Source organism: Sarcophilus harrisii, chromosome 1 (assembly GCF_902635505.1).
Source record: "Sarcophilus harrisii chromosome 1, mSarHar1.11, whole genome shotgun sequence".
NCBI lineage: Eukaryota > Metazoa > Chordata > Mammalia > Dasyuromorphia > Dasyuridae > Sarcophilus > Sarcophilus harrisii.
In genome coordinates this window covers 4464088-4488906 of record NC_045426.1, presented here as the reverse complement: position 1 = coordinate 4488906, position 24819 = coordinate 4464088, and the positions used below count along the sequence as shown (strand labels likewise).

General features: G+C 54.7%; 1 protein-coding gene across 1 annotated transcript; it reads left to right on the top strand.

The window, feature by feature from the left end:
• Positions 1-7379: 7379 nt before the first annotated feature.
• On the top strand, positions 7380-18852 carry STK17A (serine/threonine kinase 17a). Its single transcript, XM_031951739.1, is given in 8 exon segments — positions 7380-7584; positions 9008-9220; positions 12492-12636; positions 14891-15017; positions 16369-16417; positions 16503-16682; positions 16994-17134; positions 17136-18852. Coding segments are annotated over 8 exon segments (1176 nt in total). The 5' UTR covers positions 7380-7429; the 3' UTR covers positions 17302-18852.
• Positions 18853-24819: the final 5967 nt, after the last annotated feature.

Sequence of the window (24819 nt, the reverse complement as noted above, 5' to 3'; positions counted from 1 at the left end):
TATCTCTATTAGGAATTATTTAGAGGGTGTGAATATAAATTGACTTTTAGGTGGGGATATAAAAAGGAAGTGGAAAAAGATTATATTGGAGAAAAAGAAAGGGGAGGAACAAAATGGGGCAAATTAGATTGCATGAAGAGACACAAAAGACCTATTACAGTAGAGGGAAAGAAAGGACTGGGATGAGCATTGTTTGAACCTTAATCTCATTGGATTTGACTCAAAGAGGGAATAATATATACTCTAAGTTGAGTATAAGAAGTTATCTTACCCTGAAGGGAGGTGGGAGGGGAAAGGGGGAAAAAAAGAAGAAGGGAAATTGAAAGAAGGGAGGGAAGAGATCATAAAAAAGGGGGAAAGACCCCCATGTGCACAGCTCTTTTTATGGTGGCAATGAATTGGAAATTGAGAGGATGTCTATCAGTTTAGGAATGACTAAGTTATGCTACATGAAAGTAATAGAATATTGTTCTATAAAAATGATGAACAGGCTGATTTCAGAAAAGCCTGGAAAGATTGACATGAACTGATGCTGAGTGAAAAGAGCAGAGTCAGGGGATCACTGTACACAGTCAAAGATTGCTTTGATATGAAAGACTTGGCTCTTCTCATTAATGTGGTGATCCAAGACAATTCCAATAGATGTGGGATGGAAAATGTAATCCATAAGCAGAGAGAGAACTATTGGAGATTGACTGCTGATCAAAATATACTATATCTTTTTTTTTTCTTTTTGTTAGATCCTGAGTTAGACCCAACTGAGAAAAAAAAAAGATTGCTACAGTCCATAAAAAGATCATGAAAATCCAAAGGTACCACTGAGAAATACATCACTAAAGACTGGTCAGAAGAAGGCATATTGGTTGATAGCTATTTGGCAGGGAATGGCAGGGAATACTAGGAAAACAGGGCCCTTCCTCCACCCCAATTGATAATCAGTTCGGTTCACTGAGAAGAGTAGCTTCTAACCACCTATAATTAATTCATCCCCTGAAAGTCTATTAATTGGCTACTGATCCAGAAAAGCTGATGAGGTGGAGTGACCCACCTGGTAGAAGCAGCAGCTTCTAAATAATGTTTGGTCTTGGATGTAATCCTCTCAGGGATAATGTGACCTCAGCAACAGTTGGAGAACAGGTTTTCTTTCCCCCTGGGATAATGGTAGTAAGGGCTACCATTTCCTAAGTGAAAAAGGGACTTAACCAACACAGCTCATGCAAGGGGCCCCTGGCTGCTTTTACCTCTTGTGTGTTTTGTACTTTAGCATAATGCTTTATGAATGTTGAAAGACATAGAGAAATCATAAGGTTGACATTTCCACTGGCAAAGGAGCATAAAGTTCCCTAGAAGAGCAATGGCTGATGTCAGAGAGGATTATGGAGGTATCAGACTGTGCAAACACTTCCAAAAAATAAAGATGATCCAGGCTGGTTAATAATACAATAGGACAATGTTAAGTGAAGAGATGAAGTGTGGACTGGCTTGCCAATGAGCAGAATAATGAAAGTCTTAATGAGACTTAGCTCACATCCTTCCAGCAACAGTGACTAGAAGTCACTACTAAACTCTGTTTGAATCATTCTGTGATGATCCTTCCTTTGCATCGTATTCCCTTCTCCATGGGGGGATACAAACTTATTCCATTCATGATTTATGTTTATATCTTGGATAGATTTTTAACTTGTCCACTTTTAAGAAACCTCGTGGGCTTCCAAAACCACAACAAGGAGGAAGATTATATTGAAGGCTTGTGGATCTTACACAGCTTTAAACTCAAAATGAATAGGGAGAGAGAAAAAAACCACCCACATACACCCACAAGACAGAGAGCATAAGGAGAGATGGGTATGACACAGGAAGAATATCAGGGTAGAAACCTATTAATTTACTGGAGACGACGTTCAAGACAGGAGACGGTAATAATGCTGATGGCCTCCGATGTCTTTATGCAATGAATGCCCAAAGCATGAATGAAATATCTGAGTGAATGAGAGATGCCAAAATAAGGAAATAAATACAACTTGAGACAATTGTGGAAATTTGGTGGAACATGACTCATATCTAAAAAATGACAGTGGATGGAAATACTTTATTCAAAAGAAACAATTGGAGATCAAAGAAAGCCAGGGAGTCAAATGGTATATTGAGAAGATATATTCCCACAAGGAACTCCAGAAATCAAGGAGCAGGGAAGCTCATCAGTAGCAGTCGGTGGCAGCTTGACAGTATTGCCACCAACGATGGTGGGCCCCTTCTCCACAAGGCCCATAGTGTAGTCCTCAATGGTGACTTCAAAGACCAAGCCAGAGTCAGGTCATATTGAAAGGGAGAAGAGGGAGAGCAATCAGTGAATCAATAGCTTGTATTGTACACTTACCATGTACTGTCAACAGGGCCACCAAAGCCATATTTCCACGGCCCAGCTGGCCCTGTGAAAGCACAGTTACCTTCAGAATGCAGCACAAGCATCTCTAGTGTTAGCCTGGAGTTTTTAGGGTGAAGTAGGAAGTGGGGTTCCCTGCTAAGGAAGAGAAGGGAGAGGTGAGAGAGACACCTTGGAAGAGATGACATAGAAGAAGTGCTTTGAGAGGCATCTTTAAGCAGCAACTAAGGTAGGAAAAAAAAGACTGCTGAGCAGCAGTGAGTGTCCAATTGAATCCGCATGGCATCAATGTGCAGCTGATCCAGGCGCAAGGTCAGGGGATTTCATCACAGAGAACATGGACAGCCCAGGCAAAGCCAAGGGAGAGACAGAAGGAGACGTGTGTGTACAAAAGGGTCAAACAGGATTACTCCAGGAGAGTATGAGCACCATGGCTTGTAGTCAGAGGGGAGGCTCTGAGAAAAGTGATGGTTGTTCCCTTCCTCTCCATTCCCCCACCCCCATTATCTTATGTTGTCTTTTGTTTTTGTTTTTGTTTTGTATATAAACTCCTTGAAAGCAGAGATTGTTTCACACTGTACATATACATATATGCATATATATATATATATATATATATATAATGAAACTATATATGCATATATGTGTGTGTATATACACACACACACACACTCACACACACACAGGAAAAGATTGGAGGCCAAGCTTTCTAAGAAAAAATCCTGTCCAGGTGAAGATTGAAATCTTCAATGATAAGGGGGAGTTGGGATGGAGAGGAAGACCACGGAGCCAGCACTGAATTACTAGTAAAAGGAAGGCAGTGTTCTGGGGGGCCAGCACATAGCACTGACATTGACATGAGCCGATCAATCTAAATGGCTGGAATGAGCCTCCAAAGAGGAGGAGGGGCTCCCAGGTGAGGGGAAGAGGGAGGCTCAGAGGCCCCGGGCAGTTTTCAAATTGATCGTGCAGCCTAACGACTGACTTCAGTGATTTATTGAACATAAGCATTGAGTCAGGTTCTCAGAGCAAAAAAAGAGCTCCCAGACCCAGCATGCCCCTGACCTGAACATTCTCAGCTCTGAATCTGAGCCAAGCTTCATGAGCCAACCTTAGGGAAATTCGGGTTTTACTTTGGGGGGGAGGTGTGTGTGTTTGTGGGGTGCTACATCTTTATGCAACAGTTGACTGCTAAAAATTCTACTTCTTCGGGGGGGGTGTATGAGTGTGTGTGTGTGTGAGAGAGAGAGAGAGAGAGAAAGAGAGAGAGAGAGAGACAGACAGAGAGAGAGAGACACAGAGAGACAGAGAGACAGAGAGAGACAGAGAAAGACAGAGAGAGAGAAAGAGAGCCCAGTTGAGTCATGATGGGCTGCCTTGTCTCCCTAGTTTGGGCTCCCAACGTGGCACCCTTAGAACTCCACAGGGAACAGAGAGCTCTTGCCAGGGGTTGATTGGTTAATTATCCTCTAGCCATCTAAATGGTAAATGGGAGAGTCAGACGTTATAAAGTAATTACATGTCTAGTCCTAGCACTACACAGATAAAAACTAGGCTGTCTTTCTAAATTGGTGGCAAGCTACAAAGTGGAGGTGAAGATGAAAGCACTGGCTGCCCTGAGAAATATCGGCTTTGCCTCCGTCCTCCCTGGGGTAGACAGTGGAGGGGAGGAGCACGTCCCAGTCATCTGAGAGGGCCTGGAATAGCCCGGCCCAGCCCCCACAGCTGCTCCATCAGTGGCCTGAACGGTTCTGAAGAAAAGTGCTTCTAGTCCTTCACCGGTCCCACAGCAGAGTCTGGGAGGGGAGAATGGATGGAGAGCTGGAAGGAACTAGAGGTTTAACAAAGCGGAGAGGCCAAAGTCACACAGGAAGGAGAGGGCCATAGGGCCAGGACTGTTATATTTTCGCTCCTCCTCTCTTCTCACATCCCTGCTCCAGGGCTAGAATGAACCTCTGCTCCCCCATCTGTAAAAGGAGGGCACTGGGCTAGTGGACATCCATGATCCCATTGTTGCCTTCTGGACTAGATCCCATGATCCTTTGGGATGGGTATTGCAAGTGGGTAGAATCTCATTGGAGAAGAATGCAGCAGCCCGCAGCAGAATTAGAAAAGAACCCTGGCTTTTGGCCCTGGCTTCCTCCTATTTGAAATACCCCCTGAAAATGTCATCAGGACATAAAAAGCAAGTTAAACCAATGGAGCCGACACCACCATGGCAAAAGATCGTGGACACAAATGGATCTCCAGTTCCCGAGGAGGGCTTAGAGTGACTGAAAAACCTGCTGTGAAACTGGACGGGTTGAATTAATTGAATACGTGCCTTTCCTAACAAGGTGAGCTGTGTATTGGGGGACATGTCCAGATGCATGTGTCTCCACAGCCAGGGAAGAGCAGTGAGTTTGGGGTGCTGTGTCAGAACGGACACCGACAGGTGGGTCTGTGATTTTCAGGAGAGGAATACGGGGGAAAAAATGACAGAACCATTCTCTGTGGCCTCCCAGAATCCCCAGAGGTAGGTTCATAAACTGCATGAGCTCCAAGCCTGAAACAGGTAACCGGCAATTGGCTTGGGAAATGGCGAGGCAGGCTGCCATGTTGGAAAGAGGAAAAGATCATGGGCATTTCCCGTGAAAGAGATGCTCCTCCTCTCCCAGGCCCTGCCCTCTCTGCCCAAGAACATCGAGCCCCCACACACACAAGCACTCCCCCTGACCCCCCTCCCAGCATCACTGCGCTCCTGGAGCCGATCCTGTTATTATGACCAAGTCAACAGGTACAGCTTCAGGGCCTGTTCTGGGCTAAGCCATGCCCCTCTGTCTAACCTTGAACTTCATGAGATCTTCCATTTTACCCCTTTTTTCCTGGGGATGGACGACAATGGGGGCGACCCCATCCACAGGGAGCAAGGAGGAACTGGATTTGTTGGGGGCGATTTCACTCCATTCAATGGACCGTTCTAAGAGAACATTCTGGCTACTGTTCTGCTCACCTGGCGCTTTCCCGGCCAGACCCCCGTCTCCTCGCCTCCTGCACCTGCCTCTCTGCTTGGCTGGTCTCTGGAGGGTTCCCTGCGTTTCGCTTCCCACCTCTGGTCGTTTCCCTCAGAGGGACATTTCCTGTTTCCATCTCTTCCCCAACCAACCTATTTTACTACAGTTTCTTGCCCGAGTCCCTCTCGTGCTTCTTCTGGAAGGGGGTGGGAAGTGCCCGCCGGCCCCAGCCCCAGACTTGGTTGGTGTCCCGTTCCTGGGTCCCCCACCCTCCATCCTCAGCCTGATTTGGGGTACTGCCGGCACAACGGGGGGAGGATCTGGCCAACCCCTCTGAACCCATCTGGAGGAGAAATGGCCCCCAAATCCTCCTGGGGGCAGAGAGCAAAAGTACTCAGGGCCCGTCTTCCTCACTCCACTATGAGACTGGGTCTGCCTGCAGTGGTTGCGGCCCGGGAACGGGAATCGTCCTCAGCCCCACCGCCACTGGACACCCTCACGATCCAGAAACAGCCTCCAAGGCCTGCTCTCTCCCCTTCCCGACTGGGCAACACCAGGCTTGTCCATGCCCCAGGGCCCCGGCCCCTGCCCAGGATGCCTGCTGGCTCTGAGGCTGACCCTCCTGTGATGTCAGAGTTCACTGGACAACTGGGCAGGTATATTGGCCACACCCATGGGATTGCCAGGGCCGCCCTCTGGCATAATTGAAACTTTCTCTTTCTTCATTGCTTCAAATGACTCCCACGGTCCCTCAGCACTGCCCGGCATCAGATGCCCAGGCGCCTTCCAGAATCCTCTCTGGCCTTCCTCAAACTCCCCCTCAAACCGTACCCAAGGATAAATTGAGTTCTGCTTCCACCCTATGGGCATCCCATGGCCAAGCTGCCCTTTGTGCCATCCTACTGGGCATCCTGTGATGAAGCTGGTCTCTATACTACTCTACTGGGCATCCCGTGGCCAAGCCGGCCTCTGCACCCACCCTCCTGGCCTCTGTGCCACCCTGTGGGCATCCCCTGGGCACGCCGGCCTCTGCACCCACCCTCCTGGCCTCTGTGCCACCCTGTGGGCATCCCGTGGCCAAGCCGGCCTCTGTGCCACCCTGTGGGCATCCCGTGGCCAAGCCAGCCTCTGCACCCACCCTCCTGGCCTCTGTGCCACCCTGTGGGCATCCCCTGGCCAAGCCGGCCTCTGCCACCCTCCGGCCTCTGTGCCACCCTGTGGGCATCCCGTGGCCAAGCCGGCCTCTGTGCCACCCTGTGGGCATCCCGTGGCCAAGCCGGCCTCTGCACCCACCCTCCTGGCCTCTGTGCCACCCTGTGGGCATCCCGTGGCCAAGCCGGCCTCTGCACCCACCCTCCTGGCCTCTGTGCCACCCTGTGGGCATCCCCTGGCCAAGCTGATGCCTTGACAGCAGGCCTGGGCTGTGCCAGCCTAGCCACGGGCGCGCACCCAGCGGGCAGCAGAGTTCCTGCCCGGCCGGCGCACAGACCGCGGCCTTTTCTCTCCCGCCCCCAAGCTGGGTCGGCCCCGGAGCCGCCTCTTCTGCGGACTCGGGCCCCTCTGAGCGATGGCAGGAAGCAGCAGGGGGGGACTGGAGGGGAGATCTCAGGGCCCCCGTTTCCCCGCCTGTAAAACACGAGGGCAGCGCCGGAGGGCGCGCAGCCCTCCCTCGGCCGCGGGCAGCTCCCTCCGGGGTCCGCAGGCTGGCATCTGCCGGGCTCCGGGTTTTCCCCCATCCCGCCGCCCGGTGGCTGCCCAGCTCGGCCCCTGCGTTGCGGCTCCGCACCGGAAGGTGGCGCCGCCGCTCGCCCTCGGCCGGCCTTAACCCTTGGGAAGCTCGGGCCGGCCCTTTCTCCGCCCCTCCCCTCTCTCCCTCCCCCGGGGCGGGGCGGGGCTAGCGGCGCGGGGGCGGGGCCCGCCCGGCGCGCAGGCGCAGAGGCTCGCGGCCAGAGGCTCGGGCGGCGCGCGGAGCGGCGGTGCTCAGTGCGGGCGGGCGGGCGGCGGCGGTTGGCGGGAGTCCCGCGAGAGCCGGGGCGGGCGCGGGGCCGGGGCCATGATTCCCCCGGAGGAGGCGGCGGCCGGGAGCGGGGTCCCCCCGGAGCGGGCGCGGGGCCGGACGCGGGGCCTGCTGCGGGACATCCGCACCCCCGTGTGCCGGGAGCCCTTCCAGGAGCGCTACGGGCTGAGCCCGGGCCGCGAGCTGGGCAGGTGAGGAGGGGCCGGGGCTGCGCGGGGGCCTGGGGGGGCCGGGCCTGGGGCTCGGAGACACCGCCCGGGGGGGCGGGGGGAGTTAGGGAGGGGGTCGCCTTCCTGGGCCCCCAGACGGAGCCGGCAGCGCTCCCGGAGGTCCCGGGTTCCAGGGCTCCGGCCCTGAGTGTTCCCTTGCCCGGAGAAGAGGGGCCTCCCCCAGGGTTCCCGCTTAGAATTGTGTCTGTGCCGGGCTGGGGGAGAGCTCCGCCTCCGCAGCCGAGACGGTCCCGGTCCCGGCTCGGGGACTTGTCCGGGGGTCCCCGCGTCGGGGTCCCCTCGGGCTCCGAGCTCAGCCCCCCGCCTGTCTGGCCCCCTCCCTCCCCCTTATTTCTTGGAAGACTTCCAGGAAGGGCGGTGAGGGTGAGATTCTGCCCGGGGCCCCGGGGTCCCCCCCCCCCCCATCAGAAGGTGAGCTTTGTCAGTACAGAAACCTGATTTCTGCCAGAGCGCCTGCATACAGTAGTGGTTTAATAAATGCCCCGCAGTGAGCCCGAGGGGTTGGACGTGGGCCACGGAGGTGGAATCGGCTCCTTGGCAGTGGGTTTTCTGGGGGAGGGGGCAGGGCAGTCAGTGTGGCCGGGAGAGGGTTTGGGAGGAAGCCGCCCAGGGCAGCCGAGGGGGCGGGAGCGCGGACCCGGCAGGGCCCGCATGGGCCCAAGCGCCCCCTCTGCCTGCCGGGCCCTGGGAAGGGCTGCGCCCCTGCTCCCCGGGAGCTTAATACAGAGGGTGGCGTCTGAGCCGCTGCTTAAAGAAAGGGGGGATCCCAGAGGGGTGGTAGTCCGCGAGGAGGGCGTGCCCCCAGGGGAGGCGCTGGGCAGTCGGCCTTCTGTTCCCTTTCTCAGAGATTTTACCTTGTGAAAATGATTTCTTGTAAATACTGGTCTAAGACCGTCACCGATCACAATCTAAATCACAGGCAATTAGTGTTTTTAACAACAGTTTCATTTGCAGAACTCTCTGGTAGAGCAGAAGTGGCCACTCAAAAACAGATACTGTTGCCACATGGTAACTTTGAAAACCACAAATATTAGCCGAGTTGCGTGTGTTTTCATTTTGCTCCATTGTTTCCGTTTCCGAGTTACTTTGTAGTCTGGTTGGCCCATGTTGAAGGCATTGGGTTTATCTCCTCTGGGAGATGAAGCTTGACACAATTCTTATTGTTGGGGTACTGTTAATTTGATAGCAATTTTAAAATTAAACATAACCTTTTTTTTTGCTCCTATTTAAGAATATAGTATCTTCTCTAAATCTAATTTATTTGACTCTGAATGTGACTCTGACCCAAATTTTTAGCAAGGAAACGACCATAGATCCTCAATCGGCACAATTCGTTTTTGAGGCCAGTCTAAATGACTTTGTATATCTTTGTATTTAATTCCAGAGGCAAATTTGCAGTGGTCAGGAAATGTGTCAAGAAAGATTCTGGAAAAGAATTTGCAGCAAAATTCATGAGGAAAAGAAGAAAAGGCCAAGAATGTCGGATGGAAATAATTCATGAGATCGCAGTCCTTGAGCTAGCGCAGGGCAACCAGCGGATCATCAACTTGCACGAAGTCTATGAAACCTCATCAGAAATGATCTTGGTGCTGGAATAGTAAGTACTCTTCCTGCAATTCCAAAGGGAGTGGTAGCTACGGAATGGGCTCTAGACTCCACGGAGGCCGGAGTAGCTAATGGAGAGCACCTTTGGCCACCCCCCCACCCCCCAATCGAGCATCTCAGTTCCTTCCTTCTCTTACATAGTGTGAGGGTCCTCCCAATCTGAGTGATCAGTAGACACAGGAGGAATGGACTCATTTGGTCGGAAGCTTTTTGTATGTCATCTCCTTCTAGGGAAACAATATCATGTCCGTGCCTTTGTCCATTTTGCAAGACTGAACATGCAGAGAACACAAGCCAAGGGAAAGGCTGGTGATGGGGAAAGGGGGGACCTCAAGACACAGAGCCCCCTCTCTTTTCCCACTGCAGAGCAGGAGCATGTTTTGCCAAGAGGATGCTCTGAATTGGAGAGCTAGAAGCTGGCTTGAGAAAGGAGGAGTCAGCACCTCAGGAGGCAGCCTGCTCCACCCCAGAATGGCCCTTAGGGTTGCTTGTTCTGTCCTGTGGCCCACAGAGCCGTCTGTCCCTGTACATGACCGCCCTTTAGGGACTGGAAGGGCCATCATGTTAGCTTCCTTTACAGGTCCTGGCCTAGAATCCAGGCCCTTGACAGCCATGGTCCCCGGCTGGAGTCGGCTACTTGGCCCTCACAGGCAGCCCCAAACTGTGTTTGAGCTTTTGCCTGCACAACACGATATTTGTCCACTGTTGACAGTGGGTCTCTCGACCTGTGGGATCCTTATGGATCCTGCCTCGGTTCTTGGTGTGTGCTTCTCTCCAAGCCACAAGCACAAATGTGATCCCCTGTCAGCTCAGACAGTTGTGGGATCGAGACCCCAGCACTAGCAGCCCCCATTCAATGGCTTTTTTATGGAGGCCGTTTTCCCATTGGTCGGGCGGCTTTTCAGAATGAGGAAGCTGACGTGCGCACGTGTCTATATGGAAAGCGTGTTCGAGAAATGATGCAGGACCATGGGAATTCTAGAGTCTGGAACACTGGAGCAGAGAGTCCCGAGCCTCTCACCATTCCCCCTCCTCCCTCTGGTGCCATCTCCAGGGTTTGATACAAACTGTCATTTTCATTTTAAAGAAGGGATTCTTAACCTGGAGCCTACAGACCTGGGTAACCCTAAGGAGGCTGAGGTTCAGAACGAAGGAACATTGCAGCGTAATCTTTTTTAATATCTTAACGGAAATTCTTGCAGTTATTATTTAAGTTCCTTTAACCTCTAGCCAAAATGTCTTCCAATTATTGAATTCTTGGGTTTTACCAGATTGCCCGGGGGTCCCATACACACAGAAATGTGCCGGCCCTTGTCCTGGGAGCTGTATGTTGGGGTGGGGGGAGATTGAGGGGGAAGGAGAGAGGTTTGGGCAAGGGTGTCACCTCAGGGCTGTGCAGGGGCAGATGCCTGAGCCCTGCGCTCCATGTGATGTGAAATGAGGCCCATGACCTGCTTTTGCTATTGGATTTGGGCCACAAGGTGGACACCCTGAGAACAGCCATTGTCGCCAACTGAGTGAAGGGGCCTCTGACCCCAGACTCTCTAGTGCTCCCCCTCCCCCAAGCTTTCTTCTCATGGGGGTCCTCAGGCCCTTCCTGGTGCCCTCTAGCTTCCCAGGAGCCACTGGACAAGACCAAGTGTGGGAGCCCGGCTCCTTCCTTCCGGGCCTCTTTGGCCATCTCTCCCCCTGAGCGCCCTCTCTCCTACCCCCACTTCCCCTTCCCTAAGACCACCCCTAGAACTGAGCTTGCCAGAACTTGTTTGTTCCTCTCCCCACTTTGGACTCGGAGCTCCTTGAAGGCAGGGGCTGGTTCCTTCTTTGTGTCCAGGGCCTGGCACCCAGTAGATGCTTCAGACCGACATTTGATGGATGTGTGGTGGAAGGCTGCAGGGTCTGTGTGACAGCCATGCAACGGAGGGTTGTTATGCGTTCTCATTTCCAGGGAGGACCTTTCCCCTTTTGTCCTGGCATTCTTCAAGAAAGGCGGGGCTTGCTCTGGCAGCAGGGGGATGGGGAGATGGTTGTTGCGAATATGGGATCTTGTGGGGAAGAATCACAAGTTAGCAAAAAGGCAAGACTTTGTTGAGAGTGAGGAATCCAGCCCGTGTATTTTAGGAAATGGTTAGGAAGATTTCTGAGAAAAAGGGACAGAAGTGATGAGCGGGAAATCCCCATGTCAATTTGCTGAGGGGATCATGGTTAAGCTTTGGAATGCATGTTAGTCTGATTAGAACCCTCCTCTCCCCTCCTTGAGAGGGGTGAGGTGTGGGGGCTCCACCTTAAAGTGAGAGAAACCATTTTTTATTTACATCATTTCTGGGTTTTCTCCAACTTGCTATGGTGTCTTAGATTTTTATATAGAAAAATTTCAAATTTCTTTCCAACAATCATTTTGTAGTTACTACAGTTTTTCAGTGCAAAGGGGACTCTTTTCATTGCAAGTAAATCTGAACTTGAGAGAACAGCCTGCCCTCTTCCATTTACACGGTGCTTGATCCTTGGGAGGCCTGGCTGCACATTCAAGCTTCCCAGACAGCTCCGGAAGCGGCCCGGCTGTCAAGGGAGACCCCCAGGCCAAGGCCGTTTGTATGACAGCAGCAGCAGCGCTGTAGGCTCATCATGGACGGGAGCCTGGTTCTGCTCGTGTGTGAGGTTCTTTGGGCCTCTTCCATGGAATTGCCTTCAGATATAAAGTGTGACTGTAGAGGTGAGGGTTTGGGTCACAAAGTTAGTAGCAAATATGTCATTTTAGACTTATTAATGACCACAAATGCTAATCAGATAGTTGAAGCTTCTTTCTCAGAATATAAGTTATCTCTTAATGCAAGGAAATCTTTAAAATCTAAATTATTATACTTTGTACTTTAAATCCCTCCAGAAATGCTAGTCTGTGATGGAGAGAGCCATCTGCATCTGGAGAGAGCACTATGGGGACTGAATGTGCATCACAACATAGCATTTTCCTTTGTTGTTGTTACTGTTTGTTTGCTTAATTTTTTTTCTTTCTCATTTTTTGTCCTTTTTGATCTGATTTTCTCAGATTTTCCCTTTCTGATTTCTCTGATTTTCCCTTAGGGAGGGAGAAGAATTTGGAACACGAGTGAATGCCAAAAATCATCTTTGCCCGTTTTTTGAAAATAAAAAGCTGTTATTCAAAAAACGCTAGTCTAGTGACTATAAAAAAATCTGTGCAACCCATGTGGCTCAAATGGGAAAACGCTGGTTTGGGATTAAAAATGGACAAATACTCTTTTTTCCAGTGCTGCTGGAGGCGAAATTTTTGACCAATGTGTAGCTGAGAGAGAAGAAGCCTTTAAGGAGAAGGACGTGCAGAGGCTCATGAGGCAGATTCTAGAAGGCGTCTCCTTTTTACATGCCCACAACGTGGTCCATCTGGATTTGAAGGTGAGGCTTCCTCCTCTGGCAAACTTCATGGGGACGTGGATAGGGGAGGGATGCAGGAGATGTAGATGGGGGATGCACCGTGCAGGCCTGGGGGCTCCTGTGGCCCCAGAGTCTCCTTGGGCACAAGGAGGGGACATCAAACTCCTCGCCTCCAATTCCTCCCTCCTTCTCTTGGCCCTTCTCCGTCTGACTGACTTTATTCTTCCATCCTTTCTCCAGAGTTAGAAGGACTGGGTACCCCAGCCAGCAACCCCCTCTCCCTCAGCCTCTGCAGCGCAGCTCCCCTTTCCCCCCGTTCTCTCCAGCCATTTAGTCTCTCTGACCAGGGGTCCCTTAGACCTCCATCCTCGGCCCCTTCTCCTTTGCCTCTCTCTTCCCTGGGCGTCTCAGCAGCTCCCGGGCATTTCCTGAGCTTTCCTGCCCAAACTCTGCTGACCTTGATCTGCCTTCGAGCCATCCTGACCCAAATGGTTAGTGGGCAGCAGAAACTCTTCTGCCCCAAACAGACTCCATCAGCGTTCTTGCTGGCCCCCCCTTCTCCCAGCCCGCAGGCTTACAGTGGAGGAGTCCTCCTGGACCCCGCTTCTCCCTCATGCATGCCCCAGCCTCCTCCGAGCCCCATCTCCTCAGGAATCCCGCCTTCCCGCCCCAGGGCAGGCCCTCCCCTCCCTGCGGGGGGGCTGCCCGCCTCTGGCTCTCCCCACTCCTCCCTTAGAAACCGAGCTGGAGGGAAGGAGCGGGACCTCGGCCCGGCTTCGTGCCCCAGCGCTTAGCACAGGCCGGGCAGACGCATGCACACAGTCAGGGCTTCACAAATGCCTGTTAGTGCCAGGAGCCTTCCAGGGTTCTGGAAGTAGCCGAGGCCCCGGGAGCCTGGCAGGGAGGGCACTGCCCGGCCTTGTGCAGCTGTGACCGGAGGCTGTGCAGGAGACCTGAGGGAGAAACCGGACCCCCAGCTGGTGCCCTCCATGCCATGGGGACGGGCACCCCAAGAATGCTTGGGCCAGAATGGCGCTGGCAGGCGATTAGAAGCTTGTGCAGGATCTGACGTGGGCACATTTAAAAGGAGCCGTGGGGGTCCTGGAGCACCCGCTGCTGGAGAGGGTCCTGCCCCCCTCCCCCCCCCCCAGGACCCGTTCACCTCCAGCAGTGCAGGGTGGACCTCCTTGTACTCGGAGGGGGCTGAGCTGATGGGCTCGGGGCCGAGCACCCCATCTTAGCGAGGACACCAGCAGCTGGGTGGCAGGAGGTGAACAGGCCCGGGGGGAGTGCCAGGGAAGGCTTTCAGTGGGGCTGAAGGAAAGCATTGGGGACCGCCCGGGGACCCCTCAGGACCCTCTGCTGCTATTAGCTGGCCTGCATCAGCCCCGCCTGCTCAGGGGCTCCCGGGGTTGGGCAGAACCTGAAGAAGCACTTCCAGAAGTGCTGCTCTCTTAGCGATCCGGGCTTGTGGAGGGGGTCCCGTCAAGAGTCTAATCCGGGCCAAGCGAGCGGCCATTTTGGGGGGAGGGGGAGTTAGGAGGTCTGCCCGTCGTTCTGAAGGCAGCAAGGTCAGGTGAGTCATGTAGAAAAAAGCCTCTTCTGCCGCCCCTCAGGGAGGGTGTTGGGCTCCATTGCAGTTCCCTTTCTGATTGAATGGGTCAGTGGCCCCAAGGCAGCCCCTTCCACAGCAAGCACAGCCTTCCCAGGGGCCCTCGGGAGCCCAGAAATGGGCTGGGTTTGGGTGATGCCCCAGAAGTGTGGCCGCCCTGTGGGAGACACTGCCTGGATTCTGGGTAAAAAACAGGGTCAAAAGGAAGCCAGGGGGGAGGCCTGGGGAGAAGCTGTGGGCCAGGCCTCGTGCTGGGCCCTCTGCGCTGGGATCTCTGCGCTGGGATCTCATGGGGTCCCCGTCAGGTCAGGGTCCCCAGGCAGAGGGTCAGTGGCAGCCAGGTGCTCCCTCTCTGTGCCCGCAGTTCCACAGTAAAGATGGGGCCAGTCTGGCTGAGAGAGCAAGTGCCAGCAGGCTGGAGCACCGGTGCCCCCAGGGCCCCTCAGACCGGAGACTGCCCAGGGCCCTGCACCTGCTGAGGGCCAGCGGCCCCCCCACTACTGCCCTGGGGGGCATCCTCAGAGGGAGCTCGGGGGAGCTGCCAGTGCTGGCCTTGGGCCCCTGCCAGGGCATTGGGCAAATTCTGAGCTGTGAGAGGAGCTGTGGCTGTTTTTGGGTTGGACTCTTACCTTTGCGATGTTTTGGGGGGTCTGCTTCTTCTAGCCCCAGAACGTCCTCCTGACAAGTGAGTCTCCTTTGGGGGACATCAAGATCGTAGATTTTGGCCTTTCCAGAATGATGGAGAGCAGTGAGGAGCTCAGGGAAATTATGGGCACACCCGAATACGTGGGTGAGTATTTGATGGGGAGCAGGGCTCCCCCTTCATTCTAGTGGAGGGGGCTGGAAGTGCTCTAAGCCACCCCTACCCCCATTTCACAGATGAGAAAACTGAGACCCAGAGAGGCAAACTAGCTGTTCAAGGGCATTCAGTCAGCATTTATTAGGTGCCTACTGTGTGCTAGAACTGTGCTTTGGGCAGAGGAAGGCAGGGGCTGGTGGCTGCCCTGGGCAAGGCCCTGGTAGGCGGAAGGCTCCAAGATGAGCAGAGGAAAGGCCTGGACTCCTCAGGGTGGGAGCACACCCTAGGAGGGAGACTTGAGGAGCCCCCCCCGCCCAGACATTGAGGGCCTTGTTCATGGAGCTCCCGGACGCCCGGCTGGCCTTGGGAGGGGCGGGTCAGAAGCGCCTCTTCTGTTCATGGGGGAGGGGGCGTTATTGGGGAGAAATAGTGCGGTGACTGCCCCCCCCCCCCAGTGCCCCAATGCTTGAAATCTTTTTTCAACTGAAAGGGGAGTTTGGGGTGAAGGTCCTGGCATTGGGGGGGTGTGAAGTCCTGCTGGTCTATATATTCCCAGAGCTGGGGGGCAGGAGCCCAGGAGGGCGGCCATGTGGCCGGAAGAGCCTCAGGGGGTCTGGAGGAGGAGGGGGTGGCTTGGCTGGCAGCCATGGTCCTTTTTAGGAGGTCTTTCTTGCCTTGGGGTGATTGGCCATTAGAATCCCCATTGCCTGCCTTCTGCTACCACAAGAGCTCTGCCAGGGAGCCCACTCGGCAATCTGCCGACCCTCCAGCTTCCTGGGGGCCTGGACCTCCCCTGGGTCTTTCAGCCAAAGGACCCCCCCCCCCCGGGTCATTCAGCTGGGGCCCGCCAGGTTCACTCCCTGAGAGTCCCCAAGGTCATTCAGCCAGAGACCTCCCCCCACTCAGGGTCATTCAGCTGGAGTCCCCCAGCCAGGCCGTTTTCTGTTATCTTCCTGCTGATTTTATCCTGACTTGGGTGGGGGTGAAGGGAATGGAAAGGCTTGAGGGCATCTCAGAGACACTTTGTGGGCTTCCAAGTGGCCCCGGGCTGGGGGCTCACACTGCGGGGACCACCATCCCTTGGGTGACATTGGGACTAAGGCCTCTGTTGGGGGGTTGAAGAGTTGGGGCCCTCCCAGCTGGGTCGTGTTGGGCAAAGAAGTCCTCTGGAGTTGGGGCAGACCCGGGACCGAGAGAAAGTGGGCACCTGGTGACCCTGAGTCCGCTGGGGGGAGGGGGCCCTCTGTGTCTCCCAGAGAACTCTGGGGAGAGGAGCTCCCGCCGGGTTCTCTGCAGGGGACTTGAGGCTGTCCTGTAACCGAGTCTCCCGCTCTCTCCGCAGCCCCAGAGATCCTCAGCTACGACCCGATCAGCACGGCGACAGACATGTGGTGAGCACACGGGCGGGCACTCGGGCCTCGGGGCTGTCCTTTGCACATCCTCGTTCTGACAGCGTCTCCCTCTGTTTTGCCGCAGGAGCATCGGGGTCTTGGCGTACGTGATGCTCACCGGGATATCCCCCTTCCTGGGGGACGACAAACAGGAAACGTTTCTGAACATCTCCCAGATGAACGTCAGCTACTCCGAGGAGGAGTTTGATGTGGTGTCCGAGGCGGCCGTGGACTTCATCAAAGCGCTGCTGGTGAAGAGACCTGAGTAAGTGCGTCCTTACGGGGGGTCCGCGGGATGTGGGGCTCTCGGTGACAGGAGAGTTGGGGTCTCCCACCAAAAACTCAGGGGGCTTCTGAGCAGTCTTTGGAGGGCCTTGAATGGGGCAGCAAGCCTTCTGGGGGGGGGGGAATACCTCCTCGTGGTCTCAGAGGGATGTTGGTTGTAGGCGCGAAAGGCCCTAGGAACTGAAAAGTAGTTTGCACGACCCGAGTCTGCATTTGGGGACAAAAGCCCCTTTTTCTCCGAGTCTTGTCGCCTGCATCCCCCTAAGCCCGAACGTGCTTTGTCTGATGCAGGGACCGGGCCACGGCCGAGGAGTGTCTGAGCCATCCCTGGCTGACCCAGGGCAGCAGCCCCGAGCCCCCCTTGCGACTCCGGAGCTTGCTGGAAGAGTCCAGCGGCACCCCAGAAGGAGGCCCGAGGGCCCAGGCTGGCGGGGGCCGAAGGGGCCTTGGAGGAGGAGCTGGTGCTGGTGGCCTCCTACGTGCTGGGCCCGTGCCGCCAGTCTGAGAAGGAGAAGAGGCAGCCCAAGGCCATCTCCAAGCGGTTCAGGTTCGAGGAGCCGCCGCTGCTGCAGGAGATGACCGGCGAGTTCATCTACTAGGCGGGGCCCGGGGCCCGAGGAGGGGCCGCGCGGGGGGGCACCCGCCGGCGAGCTCTGTGGGGGGCTGGTGTCTGCACTTTGGTTCTTAATACACGGGGACTCCAGGAGCGTCGAGTGCCAATCCTCGCCAGGAGAACGTGCCTTAGCCGCGGGCGCACGGGAGGCCGTGTAGACTTGTAGGGTTTAGTTGAAGTGAGAGACAGAAAATCTCCCCTTGGTTATTTTTCTAGGAGTCAGAATGGCAGTGAGGACCGTTTGGCAGTTTGGGGGCATGGGAAGGGTCATTAATGAGAAGCCCCCCCCCCCTTGGGTTTGTTCCTCCTCCAGGAGGTGACTCTAGTTCTTCCCCTTGGGCCGCGGTCTGGTTCCCCTTCCCCCAGACCTTTTCCTTAAAGCTACAGTAGTGGGTTAGGAGATGTCACCTGGGGTCAGTGTGATCTGACCAGTATGGGGCCGTGGTCAGTGAGGAGACCCTGTGGTGTTCTGAGAAGGGGAAGATGTGAAAGGCTGCCTGGGGGCCCACACATTTCCCGGAGGAAGCTCGTGACTTCCCAGCGGTCCTAGGACCCCGATTCTCTTTGCCTCTGGAAACGTTCCCATCGTGTGTGGTGTCTGGAGAGGGAGCTTCCTCTGAAAGAACTTTTGTTCCCAAGTGATCCCAGTTATTTAAATTAAAACTGAATGTATTTTTGTGTGAAAACCTGACGCTCAATTCCTACAACGCAAGAGAAATTCTCAAGTTACTACTGCCAGTGAGACCCTCGCAGTGAGTGCCCTGGAGCTCTGAGAGCCTCTGCCTTCGGTTCCCTGGGAACCCTGACATTTATGATCCTTCTCAGTGTGTGGATCCTCAGTATTACTAGGAGCCTTCCCAGTGTTTTCTTTCCTGTTTAATTTATTTTTAAAAATCTGTTCATTTGTCAGTAGCCTTAGAATTTGTTCAGTTGTAATTTGACTGAAGTGACCCGTGTACACACCTGGTTGGACTGATCCCCACCGTGTGAACCGAGTGACTGGATTGGCTCGGGTCCCGTCCGTGCGCAGCTCCCTTGGCTGGAGCCTGTGATGGGTCAAACCCCCCGGAAGGGAGGAAGGCAGGCTCCGCGCTTCTCACTGTTAAAGGCCTCACTTGAGTTGGGAAATTTCAAAAGTTGCCATTAACAAAACACTAATAATGCCCGTGTGCAGATCACGAAGTCCCCCGATCTGGGAAGTGACTGTACCTCGGAGGTCGCAGGGACACGGCGGTCCTTCTGAGCTCGCATTCCACTTGTGTTTCTGTTAAATTAAGTCACTGAATTGCATTTAGTGAATTTGCTAAAAAACAAAGCTTTCTTTTAAGCTGGCTACTTCAAAATGGCTGCTCTGCAATTTGAAATGTTCTCTATTTTGGTAAGTTTTTGTGCCTTAAAGTTTGGGTTTTTGTAAGTATTTTTGAGTCATTCATAATTTGTATAAAGTTATTAAAGTTTATTGGTTTGTAAGTTATAAACAGTATGAAAAGTCTTTATATAACAGGCCAATTAAAGTAAAATTTCTATTATTGCTTGATGGGAACGTCACTAGCGAGTTTCTAAACTGACTTGTGGTCGTTTATCCCCTCCCCACCTCACTGGTGTTCTGGTGTTTGGTCCAACATTGAGGTTCCTGCTCCCACTTGGACCTCCCGGGCCCCTGCATCTTGCAGGTGTGAGGGCTGAGTGACACCTTGGTGTTAGTCAGACTCCTTTGGTGGGGGCCTGCCCGGCAGCCCCTTAATTGGACCTTTCTGTTCCTGTTGAGGAAGTCCTTCCCACCCCTTCCTGGACATTCCTGCGGCTGCACTCTTCAGGTCCTGGGCCCCCCACCCTCCTGCTGGTACCTTTTCCCTCCATCCCCTCTTTCATCCCCTTTCTCCTTTGTACGAGTCTTTCCAGGGCCGCCCTTCACCTTTTGGGCTTGTTCCTTGGTGATCCAGGCCAGCCGGAATCCCCGTGCAGGGAACTCTGGGACCTGTAAGCCCTGCCCTGGGTTCCCCCAGACCCTTCGAACTCACCCTGCACCTAGCCAAGCTTCATGGGTCCCCATCCCCCTGGTTGTCACTGTTCCAGCAGAGAAGGGCCCGGCAGCAAGATCCCGGCTGAGAGCTGGGCCCGCCACAAGGCAGAGGGCTGCCGGGGGCCATTTATAGCCTCCTGGGAAACGGGCAGCCTTTGGGCTTGGACTGGTCTTTTTCCAACCCTTTTTTGGTGCGTTCTTCCCCTTAGTTGGGAAGGTCCCAAGGAGTTTGGGGGTGTCTGTGGAGTGAGACATCGGGGTGGCTGGTCAGGATCTGGGCCTCAGACTTTGTCCGCTCTTTGTCCCTTGGTGTCTGAAAAATGTCTCCGTGACCCTGGCTCCAGAGGGGTTAGGAGCAGGTGTACAGACGTCACCCAGGAATCCTTCCTCGCGGTCAGCGGCCCCCTCTGGAGTCATGACCCCCAGGAGCTGACAAAGAAATGAAGGCAAGGAAGTTTGAGGGAGATGCGGCAAAGGGGGCGGGGGGCTGAGCCCTGGGGGCCTCCCGGGAGCACATTCCAGGACAGCTTTACCCCAGCCTGCTGCCCCACAGCAGATTCCTGACCCTGTTCCCTGGGTGGAGTCTGGTGTACTGGCAACTCCCAGGTATCTGTTAGTAAACGTCCGTTGCCACGGAAACAAATGTTGAATAAATGTTTTCCAAACAGTTGCAAAGCCACAGGTGTATCTGAGGGTGGGAAACCCTGTGGCCATTTAGGCGGGAGACCCAGGCACCCACAAGTGAGCCGCTCAGTCCCACCTTCACCTCCAAATAATTAAATAGAAACAGGATTTTACCAGGAAATAACAAAAAAGACCTGACCATCTTAAGGAAAGGGGGGAAGGGAAAGAAAATAGATTACTGAAAAAGTTCACTTAAAAAAGCAAAGCAGTCTGCCCCGGGAAGGAAGCTCCTGCTGAGGGGAGGAGGTGGATGGACCTACTGGATTGGTCGTGGGAGGCGGCCCTGGGTCTGGGAGGAAGGAGAACATGGGACTCCCCACGGCAAGGGGCGGTGGGCATTTCACAAAGGGGCTGAAGGGACCAGAGACCTCCTGAGGATCCCAAGGTCTGTCAAGAGCCCAGAAGTCTAATCTCCCTGAGAGCACAAGCATGTGCGGCCTTCCTGAGCAAGGCCCGCCCAGATTCCTCCCGGGCCTGAAATCTGATAATCCCGATAAGGAGCCCCGGGAGAGAATTGTTCTGGTGCCTTTGTCAGGAGGAAATGAGACCCGTCATCCCAAATGTTTAACCAGGGGTCAAGAACACCCTGGTGGGACAGAGAAGAGATGTGGATCTCGCTGGCCGTTGACCCGAGGGAGAGCGTCCGTCAGCCCCCAAGGCAGGGCCCGCATCTTGGTGGCTGCTGGGTGTGCTGGGCCCCACAGGGTAACAGGCACTCTTCCCCAATTGGCCCCGAGGTCCCGGACCTCTCCTCACTCAGTGCAGAGTCACCCTCCCTGGCTGACATCCCACGGGCCCTTCCCAGGGTGTCACTAGCGAGCCACACGGCGCCATCAGCCAACAAGATGGCGACCACCCAGGTGGCCATGGCTCCCTAGGCGGGCCCCCGAGAACCCTACCCACTGTCACTCATCTCGATGACTCCCCAGGCCACTGGACCTGAAAGACGCTCCCCTGGGCCACCATGTTCCCTGAAAGCATCATTTACTGGACTGAGTTTGAGCCCCCAGCCCATCCGTCCTTTGTCCAAGACTCATAAAGAAGCAGTTAACGAGCCCCTTGGAGCGGGCGCAGAGTCTGATGTTGGGACCCGGCATATTCCTTGTGTCACAGTTGGGATTCCTTGCAGTGCTATTGATTAAGCATTGATTAAAGCACCCGCTGGAAGGCAAGACGCCGCAAAGTCAGGCAGTTTCTAGTCCATTGGGCAGCAGCAACATGGAGGCAGAGGTGAGAGTACAGAACAGACTCTGTCATCACTGAGACGTTTCCAAGGGGACCCGCAGGGGGCACGAGGGAAGGCCGAGGAGCCTGAGGTGAGCGTGGGGAAGGGGCCGAGGAGCCTGAGGTGAGCAAGGGGAGGGGGCCGCAGTATGAGTCAGAAGTGGGTGTGGCTGGATGGCAGCTTCCAGGCTGGGGGGGGGGGGGGGCGGTGTGTGTGGGGAATCGCCCTGGGAAGATTGCTGAAATGGTTGGGTTTTTCAGAGGAATCTGTATTATCTTAGCAGGACGCAGATGCAGCTCAGGGACAGAGGTCAAGCCAGCTTGGGAGATAGCAGCTTGACCGCCGGGTGGAAGAAGGGAGACAGTGACAGGGACGGTCGGTCAGTCTTCTTCCCTCAGCCCGTTCCCGCTCTGTTTGGGGTTTTCTGGGCAGACACCGAGCTGGTCGGCCATTCACTTCCCCAGCTCGGGCCGAGGTAGTTTGTTCCTCGGGGTCACCAGCTGGGAAGGGGCCGGGGCCGGATTTGAGCACGGGTGGTCTCGAGGTCCAGACCTCCACCCGCTGCCCTGGTCTCAGAAGCAGCCTCTGTGCTCTCGTCCTTGCACTTCACGTGCTTGTGCGACGTCACTGATTTCGTCAGACCGAAAGAGAAGCCGTTTCCACGGTCCAGGAGACTGCTAGGGGCTGGGCGAGATGGGGGTCAGGGGTCCCTGGGGAGGGGGCTGCGAGAGGGGGCCAGACCTGAGCCCAGAGTTATGGCGGAGGGCTTTACAGGAAGGATGATGGGCACTATTGGGCCTGTAGAATTTGAGTGGCCCAGGCAATGACCAAGCCCACGTCCCTCAGGAGAAGGCCAGTCCCTGTTCCCACCCATCACCACCATCCACATGTACGGCAAGCTCGGGAACATCCTGGGGAAACCGGCTGCTCTGTGGGCACCTGGGCATGAGCGGGCAGCTCTGCCCTGGCCGGGAGAGGGGGATCGAGGTGGCCACAGTTTGTGGCGAGTCCTCACCACACGGCAGCTCGAGCTGCCCCGAGCTCTCACACACAACAGGAGCCGGAGTCTTCGAGCTCACGGGAGGAGGCAGCCGGGCCAGGACTGAGCCTCAGAGGGCGCCCGCAGTGAGGGGCCAGCGCTTTCCAGCTCTCTGAGCCCTCCCTTCCCAGAATCCTTCCCAGAAATGTGTAAAATGAAATCCTGGGATTACAAAGGAAGCAGTTGTGGAAATAAAAAAGTCCCAGAGCCATCGCCAGGCGCAGGTATAACAGCAGCAGCAACAGGAGCCTTTTTTCCCACTTTAAGAGTTGCCAGGTGCTGGATGTGGGTGACCCAGTGACCCATGCAGGCGCTTGGAGACCCCGGGGACCCCAGGCAGGAGATGCAGCCAGACTAGTCCCGCCCCCTCTGAGCACTCCCACGACTCCGGGCGGGCCTCCCACTGCAGCCTGTTAAAATCCATGACCTCAGACTCCCCAACAGGCATCACCAAGCTGGCATGCAAGGAACACGGGCAGTCAGCAGCTCTGTACCCTGATGAGGGGGCCCTGCGGGGCCATGTTTGGGAGGGAAGGGGGTGGAAAGACATCCTGACAGGAAGGTCCCCTGGCTGCCTCAACCCCGTCACCGCCAGCCACAGATGTCCCCCCCCCTCCACCAGACCTTAAGGCCACCGGGACCAGTCTGGTCTCAAGTGACCAGATACAAAACTGTCCCATAACCAGCCTTGACTTTGCCCCTCATGGCTGTGACCCTTGGCCCCTTGGCCCCTCATGGCTCTGACCCTCAGCCCTCACAGCCAATCAGGGATCATTTTGCAGAGGAGGACACGCCATCCTCTCAGCCAGGCCAGAGGACCATGGAATTGTGCTTCCTGTGGGAACTCCTGAGCCTGAGAAAGCGAATGCCTTTTCTAAGGGAGTGGGGACCCCTCGGGATTTGAATCCAGGACCTTTGCCTCCCAACCAGCACTCTCGACATGGTCCCCCGCCACCCTGGAGTCACCTAACACTCAGAATGAGAGTCGTGCTTGGAAGAAGGAAGAAAGGAAACGGAAAAGGAGAGAAGGGGGTCACTGCTTTCACTGAAAATTCAATTCACTCCAACAAGCATTTATTAAGTACCTACTGTGTGCGACGTACTGTGTCATGTGCACGTCTTCAGAGACGAGAGGAAACAGCTTATTCACAAAGCAGCCGGACCCGGGGCTTCAGGAATGGATGGCGAGGGGAGGAGGGACCTGGGCCTGTTTTCGAGAAGCCCAGGCCTGACATGGACAAGGTCTGAGCGTGAGACCCTCGGAGTGAGGGCCGAGGGAGTCAGAAGCTGAGCCGGCTAGAGCTGCCCAGTGACAAGAGCAGCTGCCTCCCGAGGACACATCCAGGAAGTGCTCGGTGAGCATCAAGCTTGCAGCAGAGAAACGCCATTTTTCTTATTCTTGGCAGTAATTACTACTGAAAAACACACACTGTGTGTTTTATCATCCGATTTCTTTTTTCTTCCTCTTCTTGTTCTTCTTGCTCTCTTTCTTCTGCTCCTTGTTTTGCTCCTTCTGTTCCCTCTGCTCTGCTCTTTCTCCTCCTCTTCCTGCTCCTTCTGTTCCTTCTGCTCTTCTTCTCTTCCTCCTTCTCCTCCTTCTCCTGCTCTCCTTCTTTTGCTCCTTCTGCTTCTTTTATTTTTTGTTCCTCTTTTTTTCTTCTCCTTTTATATTGCTCCTTCTTCTGTTCCTTCTGCTCTCCTTTTTCTTCATTTTTTCTTCCTCCTTTTTCTTCTTCTGCTCCTGCTTCTTTTATTTGTTTTCTTTCTCTTCCTTCTTATTCATCCTCATCTCTTCTTCTTCCTCCTCCTCCTCCTGGCGTTCCTGGGGGCAGAGAGCGCACCTGTGTGCAGGAGAATAGTGGGGAAGCTTTCCAAGCCTGGAGCATCTGGTATCGGCCATCTCCATGGGCTTCCCCTTCGGACACAGTGAACCACTAGGCATGGGAGGAGTTCCCATGAGTGCCATGGAAGAGACCTGGCCGAGCAAAGCCTGAGCAAAGCCCGATCCGCTGCTGCTGCTGGACAAAGGGGCATCTCTGAGTCCCTCCCCAGCATCCAGGCAAATCCATCTGATCCCTAGAAATGTCCTCCCACAGAGTGTCCTCCCAGGCACCCGAGGCACAGCTGGGGTTACCTCTCAAGGCCAGCGGGGCAGGCAACAGGGAGAAAACCGGATTTCCTTTTGACTTATACACAGGGCATTCATTTGGGAGGAAGGAAAGGTACAAGGTCATAGAAAAGCAACCAGAAGAACCAAAATGGAAACTGAGGCCACGGCCTTGGTGGGGAATCAGGTCACAATCTCTTCCCATACTGGGTCCACTCAACCAGTGAGACCTGGGTGGGGAAACAAAGCCATTCACTGGCCATCGGGTCACTTAGGATAGACTCCATTGTGGGGATGGGACTTTCTCTGGATGTAGACATTGCCAAATAACGCGCTGCGCTAACCACAATACAGGGCATTTAGAGCTTGTTTCCTCCATCTGCTCGTCTCAGATCTGCCCATAAAGGTGCCCATCTTGGGGAGGGC